General features: G+C 43.4%; 1 protein-coding gene across 2 annotated transcripts in view; it reads right to left on the bottom strand.

Moving 5' to 3' along the window:
• Window positions 1-20262, bottom strand: part of PTX4 (pentraxin 4) — a 102486-nt gene that overhangs the window by 18355 nt on the left and 63869 nt on the right. For both annotated transcript variants that reach the window (XR_015300695.1, XM_086941379.1), the window contains exon 2: window positions 11594-12620. Coding sequence is in view for 1 of the 2 variants with exons in the window: in XM_086941379.1 (XP_086797505.1) it covers window positions 11594-12620 (1027 nt within the window). In the remaining variant the exon portion in view is untranslated. The remainder of the gene's footprint in view (window positions 1-11593; window positions 12621-20262) is intronic.

Raw genomic sequence — 20262 nt, 5'->3', positions numbered from 1 at the left:
CTGAGGGGCCGAATGTAAGTTTCTTAATTCCATGCGTGAGTAGTTCATCCAGCCCAGTTCTTTTAATTGCATCCTGGGACTTGTGATCCTGTTGATCCTGTTATAAAAGTAACCTCAGAAATCCAAAGATGCAAAAGAACATTTGATTTGAAGAGCTGCGCATGCATTGACCTGGAACAGTGGTGTAAGGGTAAAAAGATGGGGCCTCTCCTGCAAAATGTGATGGGAGGCCCTGCATCTCCCATGTCTCACATATATTCATTTTCTTTGGGCTGAATGGTGACCCTCTGAAGGATTAGGGCCCCCCTCAACGGTTGAAGGCCTCTCTGCACTGCAGGGACTACAGGGGGCCTGCATTACGCCACTGACCTGGAATCCGCCTGTGTGGGAGGTGGTAAGAGAGGCACCACTCCGTGATGTTGTGCATGGGATGGAAAACAGTTTAGGTGGGACATCGGCTACGGGGAAGGCACACCTGAGAGATAATATTGCACGGGGTCCATACGCCCTATATATGTGCAGCAATAGCAGCTTGTTATGCAGAGGCAAGGTTCACACACATGTGACGGAGGGTGGGGGTGCAAGCCCAGGGAAAGCCGTGTCCATAAGAGCCACTTCCAGGCTCTTCCCTCCCATGCTGCCAGTGGAATGTAGAGCAGACCAGCTGTCGGGGTTACGTGGGAATGTATACAAGTTAAAGAGCCCTCCTTTCAAAGTATGCGCAGGCTGCAGGGTTCTCACGAGGGTTCAAAGTGTACCTGGAGACATGCAGTTAAAGCGGTGCCTCTTTAAAAGACTGTCTCACCACTTGCCCTCTTCTCCCTCCCGTCTCTGGTAGGAGCCGAAGTTGGCATTTCAACGTGCAGTGGAAGGCCTTCACGCTCTCTCTCTCTCGAGTTTGGTTCGAACCCACCAAATTGCTGCTGTTCGCGTTTATTTACACAGTAGCACTAACTACTATTTTTTTGTGGGGGGGGGGGGGGAGCTATTTTAATGATTGGAATGGGTTTACTCTCTGCCGGCTTTAAAAGCCTGAGCCTTTTTTTCTTTAAATATAGCGCCTAATATCAGGCGTGCTCATTTTTGCATGAGCGCTAGGTTTTGTCATTCCAGTGGATTGAAGGCAGCAAATGGAGCTGTCCTGTTATGCTACCGATAAAGCCAATATTTTAATTTATAAATTATAATAAAACGCGAATTTTCACAGCAGACAACGCAAACACCCCGGGGAGAATGTAAAACCTGACCTTTACCACCGAGATGGCGCGTGGATCTGAAAAGGTGTTTGGGGGGGGGGGGGGGGGGGGGGGGGGGTATTGGGGTGTATTTTGCGCACGTGCTGTGTTAACAAACAGGCCCGATACCTTTACGTGAAATCCTAGTACCTCGCGTGGGGAATAATAGCGGCAAGAAACCACTTTACTTTCTCTTTTTCTACCGCATCGGGTGATATAATGACAAGCAACAAAAAATGCTATTATTGGTGCGCATAAAACGGAGGAATTAGCATCAGAGACGTTTTTACAGCAGATCGCTATTTTACAGGGTCTGTGCCTCTGTAGGTAGAAAGCCCCCCTCCCCCCCTTTACAGGAACATGTACAATGTGCTATAAAACGCCACGCGCCCGCCAGCACCCAACACCCCCCTCCTACCCCCTCCGCTCCCTCATGTGGTGTTTGGACACACACATTGATTGCCTTTTGGCAGCGAAGAGAACAGGGGAGAAGTCAGACGGGAGGTTTTTGGCAAAGATAATTCCCTTTAGGTAGGAACGCCGAGATTGGAACTGTTCTGGGTCCACAGCTCAAGTCGGCATTCCGTTCGGCGCCACGGCAGGGTAGAAGCACTTTAATGATCGGATGTTGCTCATATTTCGAGCAGAAGCTGCAAACTGTAATACTTTTATAACAATCGGAGATCTTTGCTTTTCAACTGCAGCTTACAACGCTACTGCTGCTTTTCTGGATACTAATTCATAATAATAAACGTTTTTTTGTCTACGCTTGGTCTTGCGTTCCTGTGAATAACAGTTGTTACTTTGTTCCCATTTCCATGGTACTCATGAAGTCCTAACAGTTTTCTACAGCAGATGCATTCACCAACTGAGCTATCTCCTTGACTGTGACGTCACTTTGTGGTGCTGACTTTAGTTACCAGGAGAAGCTCTGGGTCTCTCGTTCCCAACCCTTAAGGAACACTGGTAATTGGTTCTCATTTTTTGGGTTAAATATAATCCCATTTATCATTTCAAGATGGCTGCGACCCTCAGATTACCCCGGGAGGGCTTGTAAGTAGGCGCGCGCTCTACCCTCTGAGCTGTCGAGCGTAGACTTTCGCCGCTGGAAAGATCCACCTCAGGAGATCTTGCCCTGTCGGGGTTACGTGGGAATGTATACAAGTTAAAGAGCCCTCCTTTCAAAGTATACGCAGGCTGCAGGGTTCTCACGAGGGTTCAAAGTGTACCTGGAGACATGCAGTTAAAGCGGTGCCTCTTTAAAAGACTGTCTCACCGCTTGCCACCTTCTCCCTCCCGTCTCTGGTAGGAGCCGAAGTTGGCATTTCAACGTGCAGTGGAAGGCCTTCACGCTCGCTCTCTCTCGAGTTTGGTTTGAACCCACCAAATTGCTGCTGTTCGCGTTTATTTACACAGTAGCACTAACTACTATTTTTTTGTGGGGGGGGAGGGGGAGCTATTTTAATGATTGGAATGGGTTTACTCTCTGCCGGCTTTAAAAGCCTGAGCCTTTTTTTCTTTAAATATAGCGCCTAATATCAGGCGTGCTCATTTTTGCACGAGCGCTAGGTTTTGTCATTCCAGTGGATTGAAGGCAGCAAATGGAGCTGTCCTGTTATGCTACCGATAAAGCCAATATTTTAATTTATAAATTATAATAAAACGCGAATTTTCACAGCAGACAACGCAAACACCCCGGGGAGAATGTAAAACCTGACCTTTACCACCGAGATGGCGCGTGGATCTGAAAAGGTGTTTGGGGGGGGGGGGGGTATTGGGGTGTATTTTGCGCACGTGCTGTGTTAACAAACAGGCCCGATACCTTTACGTGAAATCCTAGTACCTCGCGTGGGGAATAATAGCGGCAAGAAACCACTTTACTTTCTCTTTTTCTACCGCATCGGGTGATATAATGACAAGCAACAAAAAATGCTATTATCGGTGCGCATAAAACGGAGGAATTAGCATCAGAGACGTTTTTACAGCAGATCGCTATTTTACAGGGTCTGTGCCTCTGTAGGTAGAAAGCCCTCCTCCCCCCCCCCTTTACAGGAACATGTACAATGACAAAAACGCTGCGGTTTCTGCCCCTCTTTCGCCCTATCCCCATGCTCTGCCACGGCTCTGAGTCCTGTTACGGCCGGCGGTGCCGGTTTCCCAGTTCCCTCATTCCTAAAATGTCTCTTCTGCTGGCTCCCTATCCTCGTGCCCGCCTTGCCATTGGGCTCTCCCTCTCTGTTGGTTTCCCTCTCTGTGTCTCTGCTTCTCTGCGTCTCAAAGCATTGGTTCTCTACGTCCCTGCTCTGTTAGGGAGCATATTTTGTGGCAATGTCTCTTTCCTGCTATTTTCGAGCCACCCTTCTCCCCCTATGTCTTTCCCTCACTGCTTTCCCGCTGAAAGGAGTCTGCGTTTCCATTGGTCGACAGGGCGGTCCAATGAAAGGCGTGCTGCTTTGCTGACTGTCGCTATGTGATCAGACCGGTTAATGCAGACAGAGTAGCAACACCACAGCTGAACTCGGAGCAGATTAACGCTTTACCAGGGTGATGACATCACAGCATCGGTATTCCCTCCACCACTGCACAGTCAGTGCTCGGCACAGATTACCACTTTGATGAGGCTGATATTAGGGCATTGGTATTATCATGATTCACCCCTGTTCGACACAGATTTCAAAACTATCACCAGGGCCCGAGCAGTGATATTTTCGTTCAACCCATTGGCCATGCAAGACTGCTGCTACATGATTCACTTGAGGGCCGGGATCCCCAGTGGTCCCGTGATTGCATTTCTTTCTTACGGTTTCTTGATTTTCACATAATGACTATACAAGAGCCACGGGAGGGGGGCGGGAACGGGAACGGGGCCGGAGACACGGAGAGCGGGAGGAGGGCGGGAACTTACAACAACATCGTCACAGTTGAGGCATCGAGCAATACTTTTGCTAATAATGTTAAGGACACAACACATCTGTCCCATTCCATTCCGAGTTTCCCTTTACGCTGTGGTTTCTGCCCCTCTTTCGCCCTATCCCCATGCTCTGCCACGGCTCCTGTTACGGCCGGCGGTGCCGGTTTCTCAGTACCCTCATTCCGTGATTCATTTTATTATCCTGCGTTTGTATAGGACACATCATTCCCTACTCTGTGGGCTTTTTCTGGCACAGATGGTTGACTGTTGTCAAACTACTTCAGCGTGAGAGGCAGCGGGAGCGGGCGGGAACGGGGCCGGAGACACGGAGAGGGGGGGTGGGGGGGGGGCGGCCACTTAACTTGAACATTCACTCCCTGCCTGCTCTTCAGCACACTCACTCACCCCTCTACCGTTCAGCACGGCCGGAGCAGGAAGGCGGGCATCGGGAAACAAGCGGGAGGGGGCGGGAAAGGGGGAGGAGAGAAGCAGAAGACGGCCGGAGCAGGAAGGCGGGTGCCGGCAATGCCGGACCAGACACGGGGGCGTTCCCGGCGTCGCATGACGTCGGCAAAAGCCAAAGAATCTCGGGAACGCCCCCGTGTCTGGTCCGGCATTGACGGACAGGCCCCTCGTCCAATGGCTAGGCTCCGTTTATGGAGCTAGCCAATCGGACGGGGGGGCGTCTTCCATAGTGCTTACTATACTCATTAGATTTCTCTGGAGGCGGAGCCTAATCGGCTCCGCTCACCAGCGAAACCTAAAAAGGCTATATAGAAAGCGACTTATACAGAACAAATACGTGACATAAAAAAGGCGTGTTTGCAAAAAAAATTAGTGTAACTGAGGAGTCACGGGAGAATTGTGTCAACATGGGTGTGTGAACGCTGTAAGGAAGATAATAAGGAAGGCGCATGTAGAAAAGATACCTGTGGAGGAGGGTTTGTAAAAGAGAGTTGCTTTCTGAAGGAGGCGGGTATGGGGTGCATTTGTGGACAAGGCCATACTTGTCAAACTGTTAACTCTAAAATAAGGGTGCGGTCAGATGTTCCAACAGAGTGACCCTATAATTGTGATCAGAGAATGAACAGCTTTTTCGGGTGTGATCTAGGCAGTGCCTTATTTGTTAAACAATAAGTGCCAGCGCTCAAAGTTTTGCTCAAATGCTATCGAATGTCAGAGGTGCATACCACCAAGGCTATGCACTCTAGATTCCACCTCATGTCTCTTTCATCTACCACCACACACTCCTTCCCTTTTTATGTCAATACTTCAGCTTTGTTTTTTAGGTCTCACCTGCCGAAAGCAGCACAAGCGCTGCCCTCGGTATTGCGAGTACCTTTTGGAATCAATTTGCCGAGGGCTTTCATGCATGCGTCTGCATGGACAAACATGGCTGCTCTTGCCATTTGTCCATAGCAGACAGCATTGCGTGTCCGTAGGGACTGTGGACAGTCCCACGCCATGTTGTTGCTATAGAAACAAAAATGCCACTTCGTGTGTGCTTTGCTTTTATTTTTGCTGTCAGTGCCCCCGGGGCACAAGCAGGCATCCACTTCTGTGTTTTTGTTGTGATTAGTTGTCCTGCAGTTTCACCGGGGCACAAGCAGGCATCCACTTCTGTGTTTTTGTTGTGATTAGCTGTCCTGCAGTTTCACCGGGGCACAAACAGGCATCCACTTCTGTGTTTGTGCTGTAACAATCTCTTGACTGGCTGGCTTCTACGCTCCCATGCAGCTAATCTTTTTCTGCTTTTAAGCGCTTTATGAGATTGCTGCGCTTTCTTGCCTTTGTGTATTTTTCCCCATCTTGAGTCCACGTTGCACTCTTTCTCCTGTTTTTTTCTCCCGCTGCCCATAATGTTCGTTCTACCCCAGATCACCTTTCTTCTCTCCAGCCTTGCTTTCCACAATAGTCTCGCGCCGAGGGAAGGTCTGGATGGAAGTCCATGCCGAAGCAGAGGCAGTCGGGGGCCCAGCCCATTGTTTGCTTTTGCCACCTCACACAGTTATCTCTCCTGCTGGGCTTCCTTTAAATCTTAGCGGTGTAGATGAAAGCAAAATCGAGCTCGGCTGAACCTGCAACTATCAAAAATCAACCGACGCAGCGAAAAGCAACAGGCGGCCCAAAACAGTCCACTGAGCACAGCCAGCTCCTGTCTTCCAACCTTGACTCCGATTGCGGCGATCTGCCTCCAGGGTTCTAGCGCCAGTGCTGAATCCGTCCGCATACGTCTCTCAACGTCGGACGGCAGGCAGACAGGCTGGTGGTCCGACAGCGAGAGGATAGAGCCGTTGTTTCACTCAGATGCCATCTTGCCTTCTACTGTGCATGTGTTCTACTGTAAATATACACGTCCTCACACATGTGTGCGCCTATGTCATCACTCATGCTCGCACGCAGTGAATGATGCAGTTATGTCACTTTTTTATCCAGACACACCTGCAAAAAAAACATTGGGAACACCTATAAGTTAATAAGGTTACACCTGTTGGTTTTGCCAATACTTGTTTGTACTTTGTGTATAGTGAGTATTAGAATCTGTTGTTAACAAGTATTAAAAATGCAATAGGTCTTGCCTTTTATTAAGTTAAAGCCATTTGCTTTGCTATACAATACCATTAGCAAAGCAAATGACTTTAACTTAACCAAAGGCGAGACTTGTTGCATTTTCAATGCTTGTTATCCTTGCTTTACTTCTTATTCATAATTGTTCTGTGTTTCTCTTCCTCCTTATTTCCCCGTTTTGTGGTTTTCTCTCTCTTGCTCTGGGCAGCTACCATTACCATTAACATTAAATTTGCAGTACCTGTCACCTACTGAGATTCATTTAGTGATCTGGAAGGCAAATAAACTTTTCCCCAAGCCAAGAAAATCAGAGATGGGTAGAGGAGTTGTGTTAGTAGTAGTGGAATCTAATAATTGGAGGAATACGATTTCGTGTGAGGCAGTCCTGAAGAAAACTGTTCTGCGGGTGGAAGATCATTTTGTGTTTATTTCCAAGGATTTTCATCCCACCACACTCACCAGGAAGAGGTCCTACTAGAGGCTGTATGAGACATGGCGTCAGGAGGGTTTACAGCAGCAGGCGGCTTCATTGCCTAATGCTGGACCATAGGGGCAAGAGGGTTATCTTTTCATAAGTTAACAAAGACAAAGGCATTTCAAAAGAGCTTAGGGTCAGGAACTATGTCTCACTACAGCTGATTATTGTTTGTCCGGGTTCAAGTTAGTTGAGAGTCATTCAATGACTTGAATGTGCCCTAGGCAGGGCTTTAAGTGGGATGAAAAAACGGGGGGGGGGGTCTCTCAAAGGGGCATGGCCAATGTAATTAAGGGAGTGGCTTGAAGCACGTAAGCTAAAAATCTGTGCTTAGCATAGTGTGCCGTCTGACTTGTATTTTGCTGTTTTTGCCATTGCATCCAGATATATGATACAACAAGTAACATCATACCTACAACAAGTCAGGACTATTGGCTTTGTCAATGGTTGTTAGTTGCATAAGATAAATAAGCAGCGACTATGGCTTGTAGATAATATTGAAAAAGCTTCCACTTAAAGCACTGGTGACACCACAACAATGTTGCTGCTCCTGAGTTTCAAAAAGAGAAGGGAAATCCAGAGAGAAAATGACTCTCTTTAAAGGATTTCCCTTTCCTTACAACCCTCACCTGGAATTACGTCATGCCGTAACTTCTCCACTAGTGAGTAGTGAGCATGAAGATTGGGAAGAAGGCCACCTGCTGTCGTGACACTCTTATTGAGGTTTCCAAAACTGAGTTCACAGCATTATTCTAATATCTGGGTGTTGTATTTAGTCAATCTGGGAACTGGCAAGGGGCAATTAAATCAAGGCGTTTCCATTTTGTCAAAACGAAAATGGCTCTACTAAACTTTGCTAGACAGCTTGCCATTGAACACCCGAAGGAACTATTATAAGGTCAAATGCAGATCCACTGCTATGTATGGGGCTGAGCTCTGGAGGCATGGTAAGACTGATACAATCCAGCTTGAAGAAAATGCATTTTTTAGGACTCTCCCGAAAAGTAGTCCAACCTTTGTTTGCCACTCCGAGCTAGGAGCCCCTTACATAGCAGATTTAATCAGGATCCAGACTGTTCTTCTCTGGCATAAAATTTGGTCATCTGAACATACTATTCTTAACCCCTTTGCAGCGGACGCCACTTCGCGGCAGTGCGGCACTTCTGCAAAATGGGCGGGGCCGCGTCGGCCGTTGGCCGACAGCAGCACTAGCGAGGTAGTGCTCCCGTCAGCCAACGGCAGCACACAAGGGGTTAACAGAGCTATTATTGCTGACTGTTTAAAAGCTTCACATGTCTTTAACATCCCTTGCCTTAAATTTGTCCACAACCTCCTGATAGACCACGGCCATCCTGAATACTTCAATTTTCTCGAGAGTCTGGTCAGTGTCCAAAGAAAAGCCCTGAAATTGAAATGCATTTCTTTATTGGAGGAAACAAGATTATCTACCGAACTTTGGAAACCCTCTGTGTTGTATTGGGGAATCAAATGATTCTGACTAGCGACTACATGCTACTATATCTAGCCAACGTGTGTAACCCATGCCACAGGTTAGAGTTGACCCGCTTTCGTTGGATATCTTCTACCGTCTAATTAGTTTACCTACTGGTAACAACTGGTCACCTGACCTGGAGAATTCATCATGTGATGAGATCTCACTACAAAACACCATGCACAGTGTTTTTTTGCAAACATTATCCAGTGTTGAGAAAGAAATACGTCCTACCATTGTTTTTACAGCTGGGTTTTACACAATGTCGCCCAGCTTTTACCTATATGCAAAAGTTACCGAATGTATACACATGTGTAGTAATGTTACGATTTCTGCTGGCCGTTACTAATTACAGGAAGCTGCTGTAAATAGAAATCGAGTGATCACGCAGTTGAGGATTGTTTTATATGTGTTTATATAGAATAACGTTTTGTATCTTTTTTAGTTTGTATTCTGGTTTTTAAATTTTGTCATGGATGTATTTTTTTGTAGTGAGCCTGAAGTCACTGCAGCCTGGGGAAAAATGGACCTCCTGTGCCAGGGCACAAAACAAAGCCAGTTTCTCGACCTGTTTTGAGACCCCGTTTAAAAAACTGCTGGTGCTCAGCACCAGTGAGACCCGGCCCACTTAAAGCCCTGGCCCTAGGTGTGGGGAGTTACTTTGTTAAGCCAAAGGAAAGGGCACACTTAGCGGCATGAGAGAGGACGCCTAGCATGCTTTAGTTATGTTTTTCTGTTTCTTATCACTTTGTTGTAAAGTTCTCTGGTACAGCCTTGAATGAGCCACAGTGAGGACTATGGTGGCCCTACCCTCCTGAGACACGTTCAACTAGAATTAGTTTATAGGTGCCTAATTACCTTTACTTCATTTTGTTGGGCTGGAGATTTTTTGCATTGGATTTGGAGATCTCCTGAAATGTGCCTCTGTGACCCGTGGTTATATTTTTGTACATGACAATAAATGCATTTAATACCAGTAATATTTATGTGTTGAAAATGCCCCACAGTGGCATTTAATATGGCTTTATTTATATGTGATATTTATGTTTATATGGCTGTATTTATATGTGATACATAAAGCAATGGAAGAACCTATAGGGGATAGAGTGGGGTAAATTCCACCTCAAAACATCATGACTTTGACACTCAAACTGTGTGCATCAAGGCAACGAACTGGTGGTTTTGTTTAAAGGCTAGAGGTGATTCAGTTTGCATGTGAACTATACTAAAAGCAACCTAATGTTTTCTTGAGAGACCCAACCAATTAGTCCTGCATCCCCAACAGTCCCTGCCACTCCAAGAAATAATGATCACAGGCAGATTTATCTAGTGCCAGTAGTAGAAAAGAGAACCAATGGAGACAGGCCTAACATCTGTAGTCTAAGAGTATCCTACTATAATGCAATATAAACCCGGTAACTCAACTTAAGAGCCCTGTCCTCTCTCTGTAATAGTCATGTGTTATGACATGTGCCTGCCCACAGGATAAAAACACATGGTGGTTGAAGTTGTGGGTCCTCCGGTGTTCATTGCTACTTTAGAGAAATAAGGTTTGTGTTCAGTACAGGCGTCCATGTGAATTATGTATGCATATACGATATGAGAGTGTAGTGAAATAAGACTTTGGTGTCTTGGTCCATGTCTTGCTTTTCATTTTTCAGACAGGCTTCTTTGTTTAATGCATTTTGCTCTGCTACACATATAAATGCAATAGCAAAACAACATAAAACATTTTGTATATTTTTACAACTTTGACTTTGAAGTGAAAAATCATTCCCAACATTTTTCGGTTTTGAATGCTGTCTCCCTCTTTCAATTAAAGTCTAATGAGACCTTGTCTTTTGTTTGAGTGTCCCTGCTACATGTTTGTGACTGAGGAGAGGAAGTGATAAAAGCGCTTACGCGCTTTCATTCTTTTCGATTTCTTCTTTGTACATGTAGAGTCCAAGATGCTTATGGTCCTATTGTAGGTGAAAAGAGCGGACGGAGAGAGCCTGGTGCAAAGCTCAGAAAGGAGAGAATAAAAACAGGCCTTCATTTAGCATTAACTATCGTCTGACAAGTCCAGTAGAATATTTTAGGTGTTGCAGACTTCGAGAACAGCAGCCCCAGCTCAGTCAGCTCCACCGTTGGCACCTGGCGGGGAGGGGGGCAGTGAGGGGTGGGGGGGGGGGGGACTAAAGCCCTCGTAGCTGAATGGTCTTTGCACGCCTGAAAATGGGTACTTTGACTGGTACGGAAGGGTGTGTGGAGGATGGATGGTGGTGGAGGAATTGAATTGGAATTGTTTTCAAGTGTGTGGTGCGTGGAAAAAGGGAGTTTCACAGACATGTCCATGGAATAGAGTGACGTAGCAGTAGGGTATCAGTGCCTACAGCCAAAGAAAGCTGTGGAGGACTTCTGGAGAAGGGAACCGTGTTTGGGGGAAGTTATGATTAAAAAAAAAGAGAGGAGGAAGGGCCTTATACTTGTTACACTGACTGGCAAAACATAAGTACCAGATGTGAACTCTGTACAGAGAGATGACATCATTGGCTAAAACCTGCTAGTAGGCATGAAACACTAGACACTGAGAAGAGGAGGGAGGAGAGATAGATGTCATGATCTGGAAGGGAGGCTCTGATTGGAAGGCGGTGATTAGAAGATAGCTCTTTAAGGTATAGCTGGGAAACACACCAACTTGGAATGCACATTTTAAGTAAATAGGGCGCTCATGAAGGCTTTTCTAAAGCTAAACACAGATACACCCAGCAAAGAAAGGCTCAAGACGCTGCAGCAGCATTAAGAATGCTCAGCTGTCCTCTCCCTTCAAAGGACCTCGCGCACACAGCAGGGCCCGAAATATCTGACGCCCACCCCTAATAGCCGAGGTTAATAATGAACATAGATCTTCGTTAACACTCCAGACATACTTGTGCCTTGCGCCCTGGGGGGCGGCTCCTGCTCTTCGGGGGCAGCTGGTCTCCTGGTGGCTGTCAGCGCCGCTGGGACAGCTTGCTCTGGAGCGCTCTTCTCTAGCCGCCTGACCGACGGTGGCTCTCCTAGGACATCTGGCGCATTTGGCGTTTCCTGCAGGCTTTTTTCTGCTTGTCTGAGGGCACGTGGCTCTAGTGCAGGCACGTGAGGCTCTCCCGGCGCGAGAAACTCTAACGGTTCTCTCCTGTCTCCTGGCTCTTGCAGACTCTTTCCTTGCTGGCCTGAGGCCTGTGCCTCTGCCCCCATTGGCAGCTCTCGCTGCTCAGCCCCTTTGTCCTGTCGAAGTTGGCTCAGTAGCTTGGCGGCCTGAGGAGGGACCAGGTGCTTGTATTTCTGCTGCAGCCGCTGCTTCTGCCTGTGCTTTGTCTGGAGTTTTAAGGTGCTAAGCGGCGGTTCTGGATTGTCCTGGAGATCTGGGTCTACGATTGTCGTCTGCTTGCCCTGCGGTGTCTCATTCGCGAGTTCTGCCGCCGAGAGGGAACTCGGAGCCAAGATCTCGTTCTGGACGGCCTGTTTGAGGCGGTCCTCAAGGCTAGTTATTCTCGCTCCTTCACCCTGGAAGTCTTCTCGGACTCCCTTAAGTTGATCTTCTAACTCTCTCTGTCCGCTAGTCAAGGAGGCAAGGTCCTGCCTGTGTATGCCAAGTTCCTGCGTCAGGTTGGTCAGGATGAGAGTCTGCTCTTTTCTCTCACGAGAGCTTTGTTTGGTCCTTTCACCCATTGCCTTCTCCAGGGATGAGACCTTCAGCTCCAGCTTCTTGTTCTTGCGCTGCAGTTTCTTCATCCAGACCTTTAAGGTACCCATGTCGCCCTGCAACGATGTGCGGGTGGAGTCGAGGTTGCTGGTCATGGTTCGGTGCTGTTCAGTTAGGTGCTGGAACTGGGCATCGATGTTATATGAGATGTTATAGTTTTCGGCAATGCCCTGTAGTCGATTAAGGGTCACCTCCTGAAAGCGGCGTACCTGAGAGGACAAAAATATATGGCTGTTAGAATTGATGGAGCACCACTGTTTCATTAATGTGTAAAAAATAATGTCCAAACCAGTTTGCACCCAAATAGTGTTTGTTGCACCAACACAAGACATTGATACCATGAAGCATCCACATATTTTTTCATACATTTACCATTCACTTTCTGTCTTCCCATGTGCTCTTACCTCTGCGTCCTCATTGGACCTCATAACACCATTACATATTTCAATACGTGCCCCAAGCTCCACACCCATCTCATCTCTGCAACTTACTGTGTTTATGCCCAGCATGAACCTTGCAACCTAGTCCTAAAGGATAACTGGAAACCCATAAAAAGCAGAGGGCTGGAACAGGAGGGAAGTACCTTATGGAACTTCCAACCTGTGTGCCAGAGAAGTTGTCAGGATCTTCCCTGTTCAGTAAGGCTTTAAAGACACACCAACTTTAATTGCAGTCTCTGCAGCCTAAAGCCCTGGACACCCATGGGTAATTCAATTCTAATTCCATGATTTGATTGATTGCCAATCTACAGGCAGCTCAGAACCCCTATGGTAGCGAATTTTTGAATTGGGAGAATGTACTTTGGTAAGCCACTGCAATCAGCCTTGGAGAGATGGCATTTTGGACTGTACTTTCCTAGTTCTCTGCACTTGGTGTCATGATTGAAGCCTCTCATCTTCCCCGTCGTAAAGCATTCAGTTCACCAAACAGGTTATATGCCATTGATGCTAGTAGGATCTAGGTAAGCACTCTCCTTGTATAGGTAGCACATGTACACATTTCGCTTCGTCACTGTGGTCTGCTGAAACAATTATTGGCAAAGCCGATAGATCTTCCCTATGTGAGCTATTACCTTTGTCAATGTTTTTAGCCATGTTGCACAAAGGTTGAGCAGTTGTGCAGCATGGCTGAAAGTATAAAAAAATAAAAAAGTGCTATGACCTTGAAATATAGATAACAAGACACTTTTTTTATCAATGCCATTGTCTGGGTGATTTGACACCTTCACCCGTCCCTAAAAAGACAAAGATATGCAGTATATAGGCCAGAGACAGACTGGTCAGTGATGAGGCATACAAAAGTACATCAATTATGTAAAAAGTCACTAATCATTTGCCTCCTCTTTAGCTCATGTTTTCTTTAAGTGTTCACTGTCTGACCTTGAGAAAGAGATAACAGGGAACTTGTATCAGACTTATGTCACCGTAGATGTTTCTGAAAAGTAACTGTTTTTAGTGAACTGTCACGAGTTCTGTGAAAGATAATGACATGCAGTATCCGGGCCAATAGTAAACAAACTCGACAAACAAACTAAAATGGAGACTACAGCTAACCTGGAACGTGTCCTGTCTGTGCTTAAGAGCTTAAAACTAAAATAAAGAAGTATAAAAGCAAGTGATTCATATAGATAAGATTAGAGAATTATGAGGGTAAAGTCATAAGATTAATGGTATTCCTGGAATAATTTCTAAATTAAACAATCACTAAATAATCACTGAATGTTGTTTTTGCATGATCTGGCTTATCATGACGTATTCATGACACATTTCCAAAATAAAAGTACATACTAGAAATATGCATTTGATGGAATAGCAATCCATTACTTGCTACATGTTTAATAACACGCTTTCAAACACAAATGAAATAAGTGGTCTCTGTACTGGAAAACATGATCTTTATAATATGAAAAAAAGTTCTTTAATTTTCAATTGGTATCAAATGTATCCAAACACTATTCAAAAATGAACATTTATAATATGAAAAATAAAATGTATATGCAGTGTACTCTCAACAAACAGACATGGAGCCAACAAATATTTATTTAAACAAATAATCCTTTGTTAGTTGATATTTAGCCATTTATCGGGTCAAATATAAGCACAGCCCAGCTGCTCAACTATTAGCAAAAATTGAGATATAGATGTGAAGAGGAGCTGGCGGAGAACGAGCACTCACTGCTTTTGACTGTAATTCCTCCGCAGGAAAACAAGGGACTTGAAGAGTTAACGATAGGCCCTCCCTCCTCTCTACAGGAAGCTGAGGAGAAGCAAGGCAACAGGATCCAATCCGAGAGCGACAACTCATCGGAAGAGGCGGGACTAGCCCCTTTATGGGAGTGGACACCAAGGAAGACGGGGAGCATGGACCCGGAAGACGCCGCGGAGGTGGAGGAGAAGGATTCTTGCGCTGAGAAGAAGCTCCAAGAGACGACGACGGAAGAAGACGCCGACAGGGAGGACGCGGAGTGCTGGTCCGAAGACTGGTGGACGCCCCCCGGAGGTTGCTGAAAGGCCGCCGCAACTCAGGAGAGTTGCGGCAGATGCGGTGAGTGTCCGCGGGAGGAAGGGAACCACGGGTACTTCTAGTATCCGGGCACTGTGTCGTGTTGTATGCCCTGCACGTCCTAAATCCCTAAGCACCAATCCCCAAATTTCCCCCCCTCACAAACGCTATCCCAACGCTGAACTGTTTCTCTCCTTGATAACCGCAATGTAGGAGGAGAAACCTATAGCCACTACTATTTTTTTTTCCTAAAGACTAAGTTGTCTATATTAAGGAAGTGCCCTCTTTTCCACTAAAACTACTTCCTTCTGCTCTATTCTACTAGTCCATTAGGCACTTCGGTGTGGTGACGGCAAAGCATGTTAAAACCCTTATGCAGCCCTCTTTCCTTTCTTTTTGAGCCTGAGTCTTCCGGGACGGCGGTCTCGCTACCAGGACTTAAGGAAGAAAGAAGACACACCCGGACAAGGCGAACCAGTACAACACCATCTCGACTACTTGACCTACTCCTGACATCATACTCCAGCATATCTTCTCTGTGTTGTACTTTCAATAAATCTTACAATTCACCCCCCCAATCCGGCATCCTAGTTTTCATTTCCGCCCATACCTCCAACAATACACCATAGTGACTATAGACAGCGAGGGCAACCACTCAACAGTTCTTTATAAACCATGTGACAAACACATTATTCTGTGGTCCAATTTCGACTTTAAATTCATTAGGAAGAAGTTGTGGCGGTCAGGACATCGACGTTTCAGTCTCTTATTGTCATAAAACCCTCTTCAGGAAGGATCACTGACACAATATCATCGTAAACAATATTGTTGATAAACATATTGTGTCAAAACTATCATTTAACAAAATATTGTGAGTCTATACTTATAATGCTAAGTGCAAAAACATTGGGTGGAAAATATTGTTCACAATAATATCACCAAAAAGTAGACGAAAGTGTTGATTTGTTAAATATAGAGTTTAAAGTAGTGAATTTTAAATATTTTAATATATAAATGTAATATCAAATACATTAAATAGATCCAACTAATCGTTAATAATATATATAAAGATATACTTACATAAACACACAATATACATATATATATACATATAAATACAATAACGTCTTATTGTTAACAAATTATAGAGTGTAATTAATGAAATATGTAGCGTAGAAAATAATTGGTTTGAGAAATTTCTTTGCAATGTGTTACCTTTGCCCACTTGGGCTCAATTTAAAAATAAAAATAATCAAATGTGGTCTTACAGAATGAACCGCATAATGTCAAAGGTTCACGATTATCAATTGGGCACTAGACCCTATATGACATAGGTATAACTCTTAAAGAGGTGGTATCTAAAATGCGGATTTATCTGTTTTATCTTTAACACATTGCAATAACCAAATGTATATGTAAACGCTTTCAAAATTTATAAAAATGTGAAATGCTCTAATTTGTTTTACTTTAATTTGTGATAATCGACAATGACAACAATTGTCTTTTATTCAATGTGAAAAGAAAAAATGTGTAGTAAACATTAAGAGTGTTGATACAAATTAACAATAGTTGTACCACATAGAAAACGCGGTAAAATTCCAGTGAGTTTTAAACTGGTAGTCATGACTACGGGGAAACCACTCTGAGATCCAATGAAACGTTGACATGTTAAAAGCAATGACGAAATGTTGCTCTGTGTTGTGAGCAAGGCGGCTGTGACCGTCGAAACGCGTCAATCCAAGCACTAAGAAAATAAAATCTTGTTTCTGAAACGAGACCCCACGGAGTCAGCGCCTGATTTCTAGAAACTGATTGTCAGGATTGGAGAAAATATATATATATATATATATATATATATATATATATATATATATATATATATATATATATATATATATAACACAATCCAGTCAAGGAATGTGTAATTGATTTAAAATACGAGTGCACCTTCAGCATAAGTTAAACAGGAATTTGACCCAAATTAATTTTAAGGAATGGGAATCAAACAGGAAAACAAAAAGCAACAAAAAGATTTCAAAGGTGCTGAAAGAATTCAATCTATAAGAGTATTTGTCCCCTTCTCTCTGAGGAGTTACACAATAGCAAATAGATTTACTAAATGTGAGCAGATAGCAAAATAAATATTTGCCTACGATAACATGAGTAGTGAAAATAAGATGGAGCTTTTGGGGTCATGACTGGATTCAGAGGGAGATCCCAAAAATTTGATAAAAGAACTGGAAAAAATGTGAGAGTTACAAATAAACAAATGATGGAAGAGCACGACACTGAAGAGATATATAAAGTGTCAAAGCATCCAAGAGGACTCCAAACATTTGTATTACCCACCTTAAATGATATTGATCCAGATTTGTTGACAAACTGACAAACAGACACCACTGAGTGGTCCATAAATCTAATGGACACATTAGCTGTACATGCAGAACACAAATTGTCGATAGCCTCTGACAGAATAAAGGATCTAGAAAAAGTCCTAGAAAAATATGGGAAACAGAAGGTAAGAAGGCATTTGAGGAATTAGAGTAAAAATTGGACAAATGAAAAAGAGGTACAAATGATAAAATTAAAAAAATTCAATAGAGGCAAAAAGGTGGCAAGAGTGTATACTTTTGCCAGGCAATATGATTCACTCCATAATAGACAGAGGTTGGGTCAAATGAGGGATAAAGTAGAACCATTGTCGAGTGTGGAGAGCTCCTATTCATATATCAGCTTTTGATATTGGATTTTTCCGGGGAACTGCGCCTCCTTTAGATGACAACGAGGGGGAGGGGCAGGGGAACATTGAATCAAACTAACCAAAAGGACCAAGAAGGATTAAGAAGAGGAAAACGTGGCAGAAGAGAAAAGAAAAGTTGAAAAAGAAACAGCGCTGGATGATGACTTGGTGATCAATCTCTCCAGCAAAATATTAGAATAAAAATATAAAAGACTTCTAAACAAAGGAATCTTTTGTCCAATTGCAAAAATCGATCTGGCAGCGCCTAGAATTGACCTCTATAAGATTTGCAGTAAACTAAAACTTAAGAAATACTTTGAAACAAGAAAACATTAGAAAATGACAATAGACAAACCCCAAGTCTTGCCAATTTTAACAGGCCAATACATACCAAGTTTGAGAACACTTATGGATTAGGAGAGGTAAGTGAATATGGAAGAAGATGTAATAGGAATTCGGCCACTCATGGATCAAGAAATGTGTTTGGTGATGAATATTGACACAGATAAATCTGCTTTAAGTGGCTGTAAGACTAATCAAAATTTTGTCTCTAGTTACCGCCAGGCAACAGAATGGAACTCTTTCAAGAGATAGTATCTGAGGACCTCAGAAAGATAGCTGTAAAAGTATACAAGACCGATTTTAGAGGCAATATGACAAAACAGACAGGCCTGCTTTAACTGAACTACAAGGAGATTCAGATATAATGATAAAAGCTTCTGCTAAAGGAGGTAATATTGTTGTTATGTATAAAATCAAATATGTACAAGAAGTGAAGAGATAACTAAATAATAGAGACCACTATGAGAAATTGATAAAAGATCCAACAAATTTAGTGATGTTGCTGTTTCATGAAAAACTGTTAAAAACTGGTATGAGCCTTTAGATGACTAGGAATACTACTATCTAAAGAAAAATCATCCAGCATTACCAACTATATACTTTTTACCATAAGTGCATAAGAATACCAATAACTCTCCAGGCGCCATATTGTCTCCTTATTAGAAAATGCTTCAAGATTTGTCGATATATTCCTATTTCCATATGTCTCAATCCTACTCTCCTATATAAGAGATTTAATGGACTTTTTAAATAGAATAAATTTCATTGGAAACAAAGATTACATTTACATTATGGCAACAGTAGATGTCGTATCACTGTACACATCCATGAAACATCAAGGTGGTCTACAAGCAAGCCAGCATTATTTGAGATCCAGATCACTAAGCCTGATGGAACACTCGGAAATGCTTTTAGACATTATAAAATTCTGTCTTAAAAATAATATTTTTATATTTGATGGAAAATTTTATATCCGAGAACAAGGAACAGACACGGGTACTTCTTATGCCCCAACTTATGCAAACCTAACCATGGGTTTTTGGAAGCTGAGACAATTTGGATGTGTAAAAATGTGAAGAAATCAAAAAAAGTGGTGTTATGGTTGCGATTCATTGATGACCTGTGTTTAATTTGGGAGGAAAAACAAGATGAATTGGAAGAAATTTTAGGATTATTGAACAACAATGAGATGAGCACCAGCAGAATTAATCTGAAATTGATCTGTATATTGAAAATGACAAAATCTACACAATAGTTTTTAGAAAGCCAACAAGCGGAAATAGTGTTCTCTTTGCAAATAGTGCACAGTCAGATGCTTTGAAATGGAGTGTGCCTTATGAACAGTTCTTAAAGGGAAGGATAAATTGCTCAGAAGATACAGACTTTGAGGAACAAGTAAAAGAGATGCCACAAAGGTTCAGGAGACATGGTTATCCCAATACAGTTTTAAAAGCTGCATTGATAAGAGCTCGAAAAAAAGATAGACAAGATCTTGTAACACCCAAAGAAAGAAAAGCCTCAATTGAGAATTTGAAAATAAATATATTATGGATTTTACCAACACAGATACAGAAGGGAAATTATTCATTAAAGGAAACTGGAAGATCTTGGAACAGATTGAAGATCTTAAAACACCCTTTCTGAACCATCTCAGTATAACATAGAGTAAGGTAATCACAGGGCGACATTTTAGTACAAAGTTTTATGACAAATCAGAAAAGCTCTGTAAATTGGTTACCCCCAATAAACCAGGTTTTTAGAAGTGCAAAAAGTGTAAAGTATGCAAATGGGGGGACAATAGAACTATGTGTGCTCTCTTGGATGGACGAACAGAAGGGATAAAGGAGCACATACATTGTGAAAGCACACACGTGGTATATGCATTTGAATGTGTCTGTGGAAAAAGTAGATCAGTAGCACAATGAATAAACTGAAGCTTCAGATACTACAATATATACGAGAAATAAAGAATTAAGATTTTACATATGTGATAGCAAACCATATCTGGGAAGAACACAACAGAGTTGCAAGCAAACTGTGTTTCCATGGTATCCAACAAATTCCTTTAAATTCAAGAGGAGGAAATCGAGAACTGGTCTTCAGGAGAGAGGAATCTAGATGGATTATAAGTATTGGAACAGAAACTCAATGGGGCTTAAATGCAGATGCAGAACTATTTGTCCATTTATAATACCTGTAAAATCGTAATTAACAGGTCATCCATGAAAAAACTAAACTGTGTTAATCAGGAGATGTAGGAGAATATG

The sequence above is a fragment of the Lissotriton vulgaris genome, chromosome 10 (genome assembly GCF_964263255.1).
Source record: "Lissotriton vulgaris chromosome 10, aLisVul1.2, whole genome shotgun sequence".
Lineage (NCBI taxonomy): Eukaryota > Metazoa > Chordata > Amphibia > Caudata > Salamandridae > Lissotriton > Lissotriton vulgaris.
This window is presented reverse-complemented; position numbering and strand designations above follow the sequence as displayed.